This window comes from Parambassis ranga, chromosome 9, assembly GCF_900634625.1.
Source record: "Parambassis ranga chromosome 9, fParRan2.1, whole genome shotgun sequence".
NCBI classification, from domain to species: Eukaryota; Metazoa; Chordata; class Actinopteri; family Ambassidae; genus Parambassis; species Parambassis ranga.
In genome coordinates, this window is record NC_041030.1 from 1,859,732 (window position 1) to 1,874,237 (window position 14,506).

Sequence of the window (14,506 nt, forward strand, 5' to 3'; positions counted from 1 at the left end):
GAATTTTGGATTCTTCTTCACAACATTGTTCAGTTAATTGAGGTTTATTAGCATTCATTGATGCACAGACCTCTTAAGGTCCTATCACTGTATTGGAGTTGGGTGGAGGTCTGGACTTTCATTCCCAAACTCCTGATTCTTCTATTTTCAGCCATTCTGATGTAGAGTAGCTGCTGTGCTTTGGATCATTGTTCTGTTGTATGACCCAATTTACACTTTAACTGTCAGACAGATGGAGTCATGTTTGTCTCTAGAATCCTCTGGTATACAGAGGAGTTCATGGTCCACTCAGTGACTGCAAGGTGTCCAGATCCTGTGGCTGTAAAACAAGATCAAACCATCAGTCCTCCACCACCGTGCTTGACAGTGTGTATGAGGTGTTTCTGCTGAAATGCTGTGTTTGGTTTTCAGCAGACATGGTGGTGATCATTAAGACCAAACAAGTCCACGTTGGTCTCATGTGTCCATAGGACATTGTTCCACAAGTGTTGTTCTTTGTTCAGATGCAGTTTAGTGAACCTCAGTCCTGCTTCCATGTGCTTTTTAGACAGAAGAGTCTGTCTCCTGGTAACTCTGTAAACAGACTGTACTGTTCAGTCTTCTTCTCATTGTGCTGTCACATTAACACTGAGCATGCTCAGTGAGGTCTTTAGACTCTGACATGTAGCTCTTGGGTTTTTTTTCGTGTTTCTCTGATCTTGGGCTGAATTTGCTGGGACGTCCACTCCTGTGAAGATTGACAGCTGTCTTGAATGTTTCCACTGGTGAATAATATTTTTTGTAGAACATTGAACTCCAAATAGTTTGAAATGGTTTTATAAGTCTTTCTGGTTGATGTGCAGCAACAGTTGCTGCTCTAACACCATTGTTTCTGTCTCTCTCTCTTGTCATTGTGTTAACACACACCTGGATGCTGCAGAGCAGCAAACTGCCAAACGTCTGTTTTTATAGAGGTCTGTAACCTGCTGATGATCAATTCATCAAGGACTGATGATCAGCAGCACCTGCTGCAGCTCAACTCATTAAATCCTATGAAGAGGGGGTGCAGTATTGTCCCACTATAATCAAATGATGTTTATTATATTTTTACACAAAAACAGAGTTAAGATGGAGTACTAACTATCCAGCCAGCATTTGTCAGCATGCTGTATAGAGAACAATAGCTAACAGATATTTGGTGCTTTCAGTCCAAAAAATCTAATTTTCTTAGGCTCTGCATGCAAAATGGATCATGTGTCCCAAGGTCTAATAAAAATGTGGCTATGTTAGTCATGTGTGTTACCAACTGGCCTCATGGGTACTTTACCGTTTTCCTCATATGCTCACAAGGCCAGTGCTACAAAAACCACCACTGTGTGATGTTATGCAAGGACTCTCAGCAGCACACACAAATAGGTTTCTCAAATATATTTTTGGTTTGACATCGATAATGCTTTCAGTCCATACAAAGACAACAACTTCACTCTTGCAGCTTACACCAGGGAGGGCCAAGCTACAGCTGTTAACCTGGTCGCCTCTGTAGCTGTGGTACATTCCCAGCTGTTCTGCAGAACAATAGAAAAGTATATGACACCAAAACAAAACAAAGAAAAGAAAGAAAAATGCAAAAGAGCTTTGTTTTAATCAAGGGTAACAGTTTACAATTCTTCTCTTGTGTCCTTTTTTTCAAAAATTAATTTTAGACAGCTTTCAAGAAACATAATCAGTAAATATCTTTCTTTAATATTTTATAGAAAACAATCTGTAAAAAACATTCTGTTGTCTTCCTCTGAGTTAAGCTAGAATTGTGACAAATTTACCAAAATGATTTCAGTGGAAAGGCATCGGTATTAGAAAGTCTTCCTCAGCATGCAGTTCAATTCCAATCGGAACAGAAGTGACCCTTTTCCTGATGCTTACACTCTCACATGCACACATTTCTCCAGCTTAATACTCAACCCATTAAAGCCAAACATATTGGAAAGATATTTGGATTATGATATGTACAAAAGCTAATTTCTACTAACTGAAAACCCCGTTTCCATATCATTCAGATCAGTGCTGGTGACAGGACGTCTCCTGGTAAGAACTGTTCCTCTTAGCTACAAACGCACACAAAAGAAAAATATATAGGACAAAATATTACAAGAATTACAGTGAGTACAAAAATAGCACAAAATTAAGTGCAAACTGAAAAAAAAACATCCCGAATAGTAAAGTGTAAACATTTCCAATCTGCTACAGGATGTGAGGATGCGGGGCTTGTTAGCGCCGCAGACAAACCTCGGATGCAGCCGATTGTCCTCATTTCACGTTTATGTTCACTGAAATATATCATGTACCAATGTGCTGTGTGCTATAGATGAAAAATCTCATGCCAAAGTAAACTATCAAAGTGGAGGACAGCAGGTGCATGCTGCTGAGCATTGATCCGGACTGAGGCACCTCAGAGAGAATATGAGCGTTTAGCTGCAGCTTGGAGACACAGTTAGCATACAACAGAGAAAAGATGCATAAACGCAGGACTGGCTGGCTTAAAAGGCTCCAAGTCTTTTTTTTGTCCATATCCAGTGTACAGCTGGGTGCAGGAGAGCTCAATAAGCTGATGAGGAAAATGCATAAATGGCACATTTACAGACTAAAGCCATCATCGCCTGTCATGTACACTGCCGATGACACTGTGACATGTTAGCCAATGAGAATACTGTAATGTTTTTGTTTGGGAGTGTACATAAGGATCAACACAGATGGCTACAATGATGTGAACTATTCCTTTTTTTAAAGGCAGGGGAACACAGGGTTTGGCATCAGGCCAGGATGTGAGTTTAGTTTTAGTGTGCACACAAGGGCTTAAGGGGCTCAGATGTCCATGTAATCGTCCTCCTCGTCAGACTCGCTCTCCAGAGACGACTCCTGGCTGGAGGTCTCCTGCACCTCCAGAGCAGGCTGGCTCAGAGTGTCCTTTTTGACCGTGGCAGCAGACTGAGATGACAGGATGACGTTCTGTACAGGAGCAGACACCAGGGGTCACTGTTGAGTCTTAGGTTAGACATAGAGATGGACATGTATGTGTGGTTATGGCGTGCTTATTCATACCTTAAGTCTCTGTTTGGTTTCCTCTGAGATGCTGCCTTTAGGTGAGAGAAGTGTGGGTGTTGGAGGTGTTACTGTAATTTCTGGTGGGAACTTGGTAACAGTGGAAGGGATGAAAAGCTTTGGCATGTTGGGTGGGACTCGAGAGCGGATTCGGCTGGGGTCTGGAAGCTTTGACTGGTCACTGTTGGCATACTGCTGCTGGTCTGAGGAAGAGACATAAAGAGGGTATTTATACAGAGTCTGTAAAAGCTATGAGTGCTATCATTAATACTTACAGGTTTATTTCATTTTAAATGTTTCTGACCTGGGCATGGTTGTGTGGTGCTACATGTGGCAGTTTCCTCTTGGAACCAGGATACTGCTGATTCCTGTGCCTGGGATACAGTGGCGAGTTTCATCTGCTGACAAAGGTGCGACTCCTGCTGTCGATATAAAAGTCCCTCTGAAGGCTCCTCACGCTCCTCTATAGGTTAAACACACCATACATGTTAGTCATCTTATTCAGATATAATATAAAACTCAAATGTCTTATTGGAATTTTTTATCTCTATGCAGGTCATCAGAATCAAAAGGTTTGTGGGACACATAAAGAAGCTCATACTTTGATGTAAAACATAAATAAAGCAAAATGAAATAAATCAAATGTTGCCATTTACTGTCAGACAATAACTGTCACACTTCATTGTTTATAATGACTGCATGAGAACTAAGTGTAAACATTTTCCCTTGCAGCTCAGACACAAAAATGAAAACAAAAATGATCTAATACTCTCTCAGACTTCACCCATAATGTTGCCTAGGAAACCATTACATAATACACATTGGTGCAGTGTTGCTTGTTGCTAAAGGGTGTGCATGCAAATGTATGCGTATGCAAACACACTTTTACATGCATCTGCACAGATTTTAAAAGTCATCCAACTTTAGGGAACTGTAATAGATCCACAGATGTATGATATGCAAATAAAAACTTAATATATAGTGTAATATCAGAATCTAATAATCATATTTGTATATACGTTCTCTTTGAGAAAAGCATGTAATATTTGAAACATATGGAGTATAACTAGCAGTTTTTATGGACTTAAATGTTAGCTTAGTAATTAGGAGAAACTGAGAGCTCATTTCATTGTTCTGGCAGAACGCTGCCCCCCTCCCGTTCTAACAGATTTCCACCTGCCCTTTAATATGGGGCCAGTTTGATTCGATGACTGTACAGAGGAGGGCTGTTGAGGCAGCTTTGTAAACAACCACAATGAGTGTGTCACATGTTTGGATGCTCTCATCTGACATTTGAACACACTGCCAATCTTTATTATTCCATATGTGTCAAAATACAGTAGTCTGACTTGTTTACAATAATATAGCTGGTTGGAGGGCTCTGCTTAAATATCAGGACCTTTAGTTTGGTGTTAGGTATGTTACCTGCAGACCAAAGATAGACAGAGAAGCTGTCTTAATGGAAAAGCACCACCTTCTAAGTACTTATCTGAAAAAAATGACTGCTTCCAGTCCTTAAATGACAGTATAAGCTAAACAATAATTAATAACCAGGAAGAAACGCCTTAAACATTACACAGTATACACATCAAAACAATTTGCATTGGAGATTAAATATCATAGTTTGCCTTTGTTATAATCATTAGAGGAATTCATGGTGAAAACTTTAGTGAAGTATTGTCATGTTTAGACATTAAATATGAGACTAACTGAATATTCAAGATGAGCTCAGCAATGATTCTGCCCATCTCATGCAGGCAGAAAAACAATCTGAAGGGCAGTGATTCTGAAAACTCTGTCTAGGGGGATGACAAAACCCAAAAGGCAAAATATAACCAGGCCAGGGTCTGCTGTTATGTAACAGATCTCTGGAAGACCACAGGCGCCCCCTGCTGGTCACACAGAATAGAGCACATAAACTCAGCAGCAGTACAAGTATGAGAGACTGCATTAACATGGTAACATGTATGTACTGTACTGTGCCAGAGGAGGCCACTGTACCTGTGTGTTGTAGGAAGGCCATGGCTGCAGTGGAATGGCTGGCTGCTCTCCTGTGCTGTGTTTGATCGTGGAAGCCTGAGGTCTGAGGTCTGGACAGCTTGCTCAGGGGCTCGTACGCTGTTTTGGCTGGGCTGTCCGCAGGGGACAGCGGGTGGCAGGTGGAGTGGCTGAGCAGGACGGGCGTTGGCAGGGAGGCTGGGAAGAAAATGTCTCGGTGCTCCTTGCTGTATTTAGGTGTAGTCGGGGCATCGCCTGAAGACTGTTGGAGACACAAGAAGAGCAGTTGTCACAAGGTTGTGGGACTGACCTTGGGGGTCCGTCTGCAATGCTAACCAACCCCTGCTCCGGTAGATTTCTGAGAACTGTTCATCCTCCACACAAGACAATATGCCAGTGAGGCAGCGCGCCTCAGTCGATACAACTGCACTTTTCAAACACACAGCAGCAATTTCAGTCTCCCCTCTCTCACCTAAAAAAGTAATGATATCCTTTAAAGAGTTGTGCTGCCGTCCCTCAGAGGTTCAGAGGCTTTCAGTTTTCGCGTGCTGGACTATGTGTTGGGTGCTGGTGTGGAGCTCAGCTCTATGCTACACTACATCCCTCTGAGCCACTTTTCCTGGGTGTCCTTTTGAGGACCACTTATAAACACAAGAGCTGCACAAACAACCTGTGACAACAGCCACCCTGCTCCCACAGTCGCTGTCATGGCAACACAGAGGAGCACAGCTAAAAGAAATGAATACACCATCTCTAGTTTTCAGTCTCGAATGGAGGAAAGTTGGATAAAAACTCGCATTTCTAAGCACGTACCAGTGAATATATGCAAGAACTGCAGTTAAAATAAAACAGCTGAGGATTTTTTTTTGTACAGAATTAACAGCATTAATTAGGCAGGGTAAAAAGTAAATAGGCTTCATATTTGCCACTGATTGTCTCTATGTTAAGACGTGAGCTGGATAATTAAATCTGTAGTTTTGCACATTGAGGCAACCTTCAAGGCCACAGGCTGCCATGACAGGCAGGCTTCGATAGATTCAGCATGTTAGCACAAGATAATTTGACAATAACACAGCTCTTGTACCATTATTCTCAGCCTGTCTGTTGGGAGTTGAAGTCAAATGTTGCTCGGAATCACAGCTGCGTGTGATGAAGCTCCCCATGGGATTCACACAGCAGAGCACAAATCAAACAAACAGAGTAGCCTTCCAGACCTTTTGACAGCAACAGCTCCTTCAGCCCAACACAGGGAGGCACAGCAGCTTCAAGCATACTCTAGCTCCAAAGGCAGCTTTGATGATTCATATCTTATGAATTAAACATCACCAACATAGACACCAACAAGTCACTGGGACTATGCATTAGAAAAAAACAACAACAACACTGTACCTGAAAAAACTGCAACACATAGCATCCAGCCTGCAGCGTAGGTTCCTGGAGCAGTGCTGCGTGGCAGCTAGCAGAGTTCCAAGGGAGTGAATTGAAAGATGGTTCTTTGTAATTATCGAGATTGGGCTTTAAATCAGATTAGAGTAGCTGTAGATGTTATGTTCAGGTTTTGGGCATCTTTTTTGATACAAATGAAAGGCTGGCCTAGCAAACGTTTTAATTAAATTGCCTATGTGTCAGTGAGTGACACTGTGGATCCTTTGTGAATGCCCAATAAAACCTTCATATCATTTCTTAAAGACAGGAGGTGAGACCAGAGTGTGTTAATGAGGTGCCATCCAATGTAGAGAAGAGAAAGATGCAAAGACAGGATATTTCATAGTGATTCATAGCAAGATGAATGCATCCCACCAGATGGAGACCAAACTCTAAACAACACTGCTCATTTTCAAGCTCAGGACTCACGGGCTGAAGGGAACGTGTGAATCTGTTACCCATTACATACGAGTGCAACTCAAACACACACCAGGCCAGGAGCCGGTGGCACAGTAATTACACATAAACGGCAGTTATAGGACTACAGAACACGCTTTTATGTCGAAGCCCACATTGTATTCAGATCTCATGCCTACAAGAACACCAACCAACACATACAGGCTAATTATTATCAGAGATAATATCAGGCCACAATTATAACAGCCATCGTGAATGCCTGAATGTCAGAGGACCTGAATGTGTCTTGTTAAGACCCTACATGTGTTTTAACTGTCACCAACAACAACTTATTATCATAAAAGAAATCTTTACACTATAATAATGTCCGAATTTGATGCATTTGAGGTTAGTACCAAAATAAAACGACATAAAAAAGAAGCTAGAATTTAATTTTACAATAGAAGTGTAATGCAATCTGAAATAAAGAACCAGCAAAGAGCTCGAGGTTCACGGAACATCACCGTGACAACAGGATGTGGGCAAAGAGACCCTTGATGACTGTGTGGGCGAAGGAGGGATGAGAAGAAGGGGGAGACACCAACACAGAATGAGGCAGAGGAACTAATGATTTGATGAGGGATATGAGAACCGGAGACATAATTATTTGCCATAGTTCTTTCTGTTATTGTATATTGGAAATAATACATGCATTGCCTGTGTACATAAGGAACATGCATACCAATGGCAATCTGAAAAGATCGCAAGTTTGGTAACTACTGAATGAGGCTGAAGGAACAACAGGCAGCATTCACACCATGCTTTGGGCTATATTTAGCATTGACAGGCCGGAGCAGGATAGACTTCAAGTCGGGGAATTACTAAGTTAGTCATCAGTTTAGCATAATACGCTACAGATGCTGCATGTTTGTCCCCATATTCACCAAAGACCATATATTCTTAAACTTTCTATTATTTATTATTAACTACACAGCAAGTAAAATTAGTATTTAACCTACTTTGACTAGTAGGTGGGCAGGGCCTGCACATAGATTTTAGCGTGGCTGGTAAAGCAGTATGCCATGCTGCAGACAAAACAACAATGAATTCTGAGCATATCAACTTAGTGGCAGGATGGTTGTTATCAGAAATGATATGCTCAGTTAAACCTTAACTTGCTCTGCTCAAAAGCATAATAATAATTTCATGGCTGGACCTGGTTGTTTAATAAAAGCCTATGCACTTCCTGTTCTGAAGTATTACATGATCAATGTGTTTCTATTAGTGGCAAGAAAAAGTATTTGGCATCCACATAAAAAAGGGAGTTAGTGGTATAAAGTAGATGAATGTGTTCTGTACTAGATGAATGATGAGCTAAACAGCGTTACCTGTCTTTGGGCAGAAGTGGCCAACTGTATCTGGCAGAACTTCACGGCTTGCTCCAGAGCAACATCCTCGTCAACCTGAGACAGGAGAGACAGAACAGGGACATCAGGCCAGCTTCAGACACTCATATTCATACACAACGATGGCCAAGCAACAACAGGTTAATTTGATCCTGTATAACAGCCAGCAGCATTTCTTTTGAGCGTCTGCCTCTGATCATTAACACAAGTAAAGAAAGGCCCACATTAAGGTCCAGTTGAGCGAATGGTGGATGTGTGGGAGTTGGCGAGCACACACTTCTTGAACAGGATTACTGCCATGTTTCTCCCCAGCAGCCTATGTGCAGCAGTTCAGGGACACACAAAGGGAGGGATTTTACAGCATCTTCATTCCAGTTTTCAAATTGTGCCAATTGTTAAACATACTGAGTCAAGCTTCAGTGCACCGCAGAGGACAGCTCACGGCTTTCCTGCAAAACCTTCTTTGTCAATTCACACACACACTTTGTGATGATGTTAAAATGATATGCTGTTTTCTATCAGAATGAGACATCAGCATCACAACATCTAAAAGAAACTCTGGTAAATCTTGGACTTATATTACATGTTGACAATGGGAGGAGATTCTGACTGAAAGACCAACACGGCTTTGCAAAGATGGAGAAACTGCTACACTGTCATAAACAGACAGTGTTTGATAACACATGAGTTGTCATTTGAACACATTCTGAAGTTATGCCCTGGGCTGTGAATCGTGGGAGAGCTGCTTGCATGATGACACAGCCTCTTTATGGGTAAAACTGAGCAGCCTTTATTCTGTACTTGTCAAGTTGAAATACTTTGATGGCAGGAAATGCTCTCTTCTGTCACCCGATTTACCACCTTAGGAGCAAGGAAACAAAAACTATTGCAATATGCAGATGTTCTGACAACAAAAGAAGAATAAAATGATTTAACATAAATCCATGCTGCAACAGACCATAAAACTGCAATTTGTGCAAGTAGGCACGCCGTCAGAAGACGCTTTTAGAAATTATCATATCAATTACATAACTTGTTTGGTGACAGGAAACATGTTATGGCTGGTTCTAGCAAAGGGTGGTTCTGAGAAAACATCCCTTTTGCTCTGTCTCGAAGAGCAAATAATCTGATCTGCAAGCTACTGTCTGAAAAAAACAAAACATGCTGTCAGCCAGTTTACTTTGATTTCTTATCTCATCTTTTTCAAATTTTACATAACACTGCCTCGATGAAGAACTGTGACAAGAATGATTCAAAGTGTAAATGACATGCAACTCCTAATAATATAATACTAAGACACTATCTCAAATACATATAGAAGTGCTGAACTGTAACAATAAGTTAGTGAAAACAATAAATCAGCAATGCCTAAAAATGCAGTTGCTTCCCACCTTTATGTGACCACATAAAAAATAGACTAATTTTAACACCCAGCAGGCCCATATTTAGAGTCAGCAGTGTGGTAACAGTAACAGGAAAAAGACCAAAGTCACAGAGGTTGAATTTGGGTTACTGAGAGTAAAAACATGATTCAAGTTGAGCTGAATTTGTAGGAGTTCTTGAAAGCTGAAAGAGGGAAAGTCCCCTTTCTACAGTGGGTGTTGTGTTTCAATTCAGATACTAGAGGGGTTTCCCAAGTTCATGTTATTTTTGGGTGTATGATTTTGCAAAAATAACAACAGTACTGAATGGTAATCACTGTACATAGCCAAAGTTCCAGGTATAGCACATTGTGAAGAGTATTACCTGTTTCATCAGCATGTAAGTCTCTGACATGATCTTCTCAATGCGTCCCAGGTCATAGGTCATGACTTTCTGTCCCTGCTGCCACACCCGGTAGGCATCAAGCAGCAGGGTTTTTCCGGACTCTACATCTTCTAGAAGCTTCCTCTTCCTGTTTGGCTTTCGCAGTATCCCCTGATCAGTCCCAGCGGCAGCCACAGTGATCTTCGGTGCTGAACCTTGAAGCTGCTGCTGTCTGGAACTGATACTTAGGTCCTCTAGAGACAGCTCTGGTGTCCGGGTGATGTCAGTCACTTTCTGCTGGGGCTCCGTGCCACAGCGGGACACCTCAGCCTGGGTTTTGTTGCCCTGAGAGTCTGTGGTATTAGAGAGCTTCCTCCAGTGGCCAGTATCCATATCCATGGGTTCCTCTGGCCCTGCCTTTTGCACCTCGTTCCCAACAGTTTCCACCTTCCTAGGGTAGCACTCCTGAATCTTACTCCCCTTATCTGTTGGTGATGACAGTGGGGGGAGTTGAGCCTGCGAGGCTTCCCGAGGCCCTGTGTCAGTGGCACAGGCTCCCTCTGAAAGCCCGGGTTTCTTAGGCAGTGCATGTTTGCTGTCCTCTGAACTGGGCCTGTTGGATGTGTCCGTTGTGGTCATCTCCCCCATGGAGGGCACAGGTACTTTGTGAGGCTGCTCAGACACCTACAAAACAACAGAACCTGTTAAAACTCAAAGATCGATGCCAGACATCTGAAACACTGAGGGGTTCTCTGCACTGGTCTGCGTTCTTACCCCCGTGAGACTGTTCAGATTGTCCTCCAGGACTTTTACAGTTAGGAAAAATGCTCTTTTGGCCAAAACCTGGCGATCAACATCCCGCAAATACTTCCTTTGAGAAAGGAAAGGGAGAGAGAATGTAATGGAATAAACACATAACACGTATGAAAAACAGCAGGTTTACACAAAATCTGTACTTACTTTCCCTGATCAGGGGTTCTCTGCAGCATGAAAGAGACTTTCAGCAGAGTATCGTGATCCTTTAGCTGAGACAGCACCTCCAGCAAGAGGACAATGGATCGGTTCATATGAGATGCAAAACTTCCTGGGCGATCAATCTCATCTACAGGAATGCGCCAGATGCCCTGCAGAGAGAGAAAAAACAGCAGAATTGTAAGCTAAATTCTACTGCTGTCTTTCTTATTTTTCTCACCAATGTGTGTAGTAGTAATAGTAGCAGCAGCAGCAGGAACAAGGAACATAATTTAAAACTGTTTACATGTAACTGATCAACTGGCCAACCACCCAACAGGGTAATTTTTAAAATTGAAGAATTTTGTGCTTTTAATGGCTATTCCTGCTGCTACTCTAGGCTTTCAAAGCCTGTGGAGACACACAGAAACAATTAAAAGAGAGACATGGAATTTCTGAAAGCAAAGAAAGTAGAGGAGAAAGCACGATGAATTAATGTGAGTGAAACACATGGCATTCAAAGAAGAAAGCCCTAATGAGGGGACGGAAAGGCTGCAGGAGAGATCTTGTGGCCTAGCTGGCCAGGAGGTTGGATTGGATGGGGGAGCTTTCTCTCTGTGTACACATGAGGGGCAGCCTCATTAGTGTTGAGTTCTGTCCAAGCCATGTAACAGACCAGCAGACTAGCTGCCAACAAACCCTGTTCTCCTTTGCAGAAAGCGTGATGAGGTGTTTTTTTGATGGAGTCCACCTTTTCAGCGAGCACATGTCTACCCAGCAGGTAAACCAAGGCGAGGTTCTGCACTCCAAAGCTACTGATGAGAGTACAGATGGTGGCCTCGGCAGCATACAGGCTACAGTCCTGCAGCACATGTCACAGAGTACAGGCACGGACACAGAAAATGTGTGTGAGAAAACAAAGATGACCGTTTCAGGAACAAAACACATGAGAGGCACAGGGAGCACAGTGTCAGCTGACATTTTCAAGGCTACGAGAGAGTAACAAAGCAGACAGAAGAGGTAAAATAAACCCAAACAAAACACATTCCTGAGGATAGACTTACTGCTTTCTAATTTACAAAGACTTAAACATTGTAATCTTAATATGAGACCATGTCATCCAAGAAAACCCACATATTTTTTGATGCATCCATGTAATTCAAGGTTTGAATGAACTAATATAGCAGCAGTGGTCATATCTGAAGAATCATATAGCTCCAATGCCTGTGTAAGAATATTTATCATTATTATAAGATGTAATCAGATAGGGCTTTAAGGAAGGTTTTAACCTTTCAATGCACGGATTGCAAAAAGCCCCCAACAGGATCAGGACAAGTATGAGGAGGGGGTGGGTTCTGCTCTCTTAGAAAATCATCTCTAATGGCGTGGAGTTGTTCTTCATCAGCAAACCATCCAACCACAGCAAATCTGTTTAGGGAAAGCTGACCCACGGCTTTACACAGATTATGCTGTACCACAACAGCTAAAGCAGATTTATAAGACTTTAACAGCAATAATTTTAAGCATCTTTTTTTTTTTCCTTTTTTGAGACAGGAAATATGAGCACTGCATGACATGAGTGACAGCTTTGGCAAAGACGTGCCCGATACATCACACAAGAATCAGATCATTAAGATAGTAGTGTGTGTAGTACACACACTATGAGCAACATACTATGAGAATCTTCTGTTAAAAAATAAAATGAATAAATATATTTTTTTGTTTATGTACAAAAGGGGTTTTCTGACAGTAAATTGGATAGTGGAAAAAAAAAGGTATTTAGGTACAACCACCACAAACAAATATGTTTTTTCCTTTTGCACAGCGTAAGATAAAAAATACAAACACAAAGGTCAGCTGTCAGCTTCAAACAAAAAAACACAGACAAATCCTTCAGCCTGTTGTACTATCGATGACGGAAACTACAAACAGAAGGAAAGTTGCATAAACTATTGTGCCTTCAAGCAACCAGCAATGACTACTTATAACTTCACTTTCAGTGTATTGATCTAGAACTCCAAGGAAAACTTGAGCAAAGGAAACTATGCACGATAAATGGTCACCTGCTAATGCTACTAGCATTGGGCAGGTTAGAGTCATTTTATATTCACCTGCATTCTTCCTTATATAATTGTTCCTGACATGCAGAAATGAGACCTTAATTAGAACTATCTGAACAGACAATTTTGAAATACTGTATGCTTTGACAGCTGATCTGGCTCGGCACTTGATTTTGTAAAGTCAGAAGGAAAGAGAGAAAACAACTCACCATCACCAAAGAAAGCAACTCTACGGCGTCTGTGCTAGTATTCTTTTGGACAGTTTCCTGCTGGCGGTAGCAGCACCAGGAGCCCTGGCAGCGCCTCCACCCTGAAAGAGGCTCACGCTTAGAGAGCAAGGGGTGGGCTGCTTTGGGGTGTTGGGGCAGCGAGAGCTGCACGACAGGAGAAGAGGGAAGCACAGCTGCACATGGCAGAATAGGAGGAATAGAAGAAGAGAATGGCAGCTGCCGTGGCGAGAGGAGAAACAGCGCTGGAGTCAGGGCCTATAAGCTCAGTATGCCACTGATAGACGAGCTGACTCGTTCCTCTCCTGATTTCAAACCCTGCCATCTCAAAACAAAAACACCCACGCACTCTATCTCCGCTCTCCCCTGACCCCAGCCTGCTGGAGTTTTTTCCCCCTCCTCTCTTCCTTTCTCTCTCACTATACAAGGCGCACAGCCAATCCTCATAGGCCTTCACCATCCAATCAGAGGCCAGCAGAGAAATTCCCGCCCATTAGTGCACACCCATACAATACACACACAAACACAGGAGTGAGAGAGAGAGAGAGTAATGAGGAAACAGAACGAGTGCAACAGAGAGAAGAGATGAGTAGAGCGAAAAAGAGCCAGGGGAGGGGTGGAGCGTGATCACCCTGAAGACGGAGCAACAGGAAAAGAACAAGAGAACATAAACTGGCTGAAAAATACATTCAGCGCTACTTCACCAGTGTAGTGTGTGTCAAGAAGAAGACACACGAATAGTGACCAAAAGAAGCAAAACACTTAAGGGTAAAGCCTGAAGGTTTTCAAGCCCTATCAGCTACAGAAAACACAGGGTGAAGAGCAGTGCTGCCTGAACTGACTGCATGCACCTCAGTCAGTCAGCAGTAGACCAACAACAACCCTCACCTTCTCCTTTTCCTCTCTTTCAACTCTGGTCGTGTCTCCCCAGCTGGCCTCCAAAACACACTAAGCAAACACACCTTGTTTTTCCTGCTTCCTGTTGTGTATGTGTGTGAGTGGCAATGTGTGTGTGGGGGTGTGTGTGTGTGTGAGAGAGAGAGAGAGAGACTGCTGAAAAATATCAAGCTCAACCAATTGCAGAGCAGAAGAGGGCAATGGAAACAAGCTGGCAGCCAGAGTTCCCTCCAAACATGCAAATCCAAATATCAACTTCTACAAAATGTATTCACTGGACCAGCACTCCTCCAATAAGAAAAAAATAAGGTTCTTCTGAGTGAAG

At 42.5% G+C, this 14,506-nt stretch overlaps 1 protein-coding gene across 4 annotated transcripts in view; it reads right to left on the reverse strand.

The window, feature by feature from the left end:
- Positions 1–1,392: 1,392 nt before the first annotated feature.
- Positions 1,393–14,506, reverse strand: part of cabin1 (calcineurin binding protein 1) — a 30,336-nt gene continuing 17,222 nt past the window's right edge. For all 4 annotated transcript variants that reach the window (XM_028413819.1, XM_028413818.1, XM_028413817.1 and 1 more), the window contains 8 exons: positions 11,007–11,170; positions 10,821–10,917; positions 10,047–10,730; positions 8,283–8,357; positions 5,077–5,335; positions 3,380–3,538; positions 3,076–3,278; positions 1,393–2,982 (listed from right to left, as the gene is read on the reverse strand). In XM_028413819.1, the coding sequence (XP_028269620.1) occupies positions 2,839–2,982; positions 3,076–3,278; positions 3,380–3,538; positions 5,077–5,335; positions 8,283–8,357; positions 10,047–10,730; positions 10,821–10,917; positions 11,007–11,170 (1,785 nt within the window). In that variant the 3' untranslated portion in view covers positions 1,393–2,838. The remainder of the gene's footprint in view (positions 2,983–3,075; positions 3,279–3,379; positions 3,539–5,076; positions 5,336–8,282; positions 8,358–10,046; positions 10,731–10,820; positions 10,918–11,006; positions 11,171–14,506) is intronic.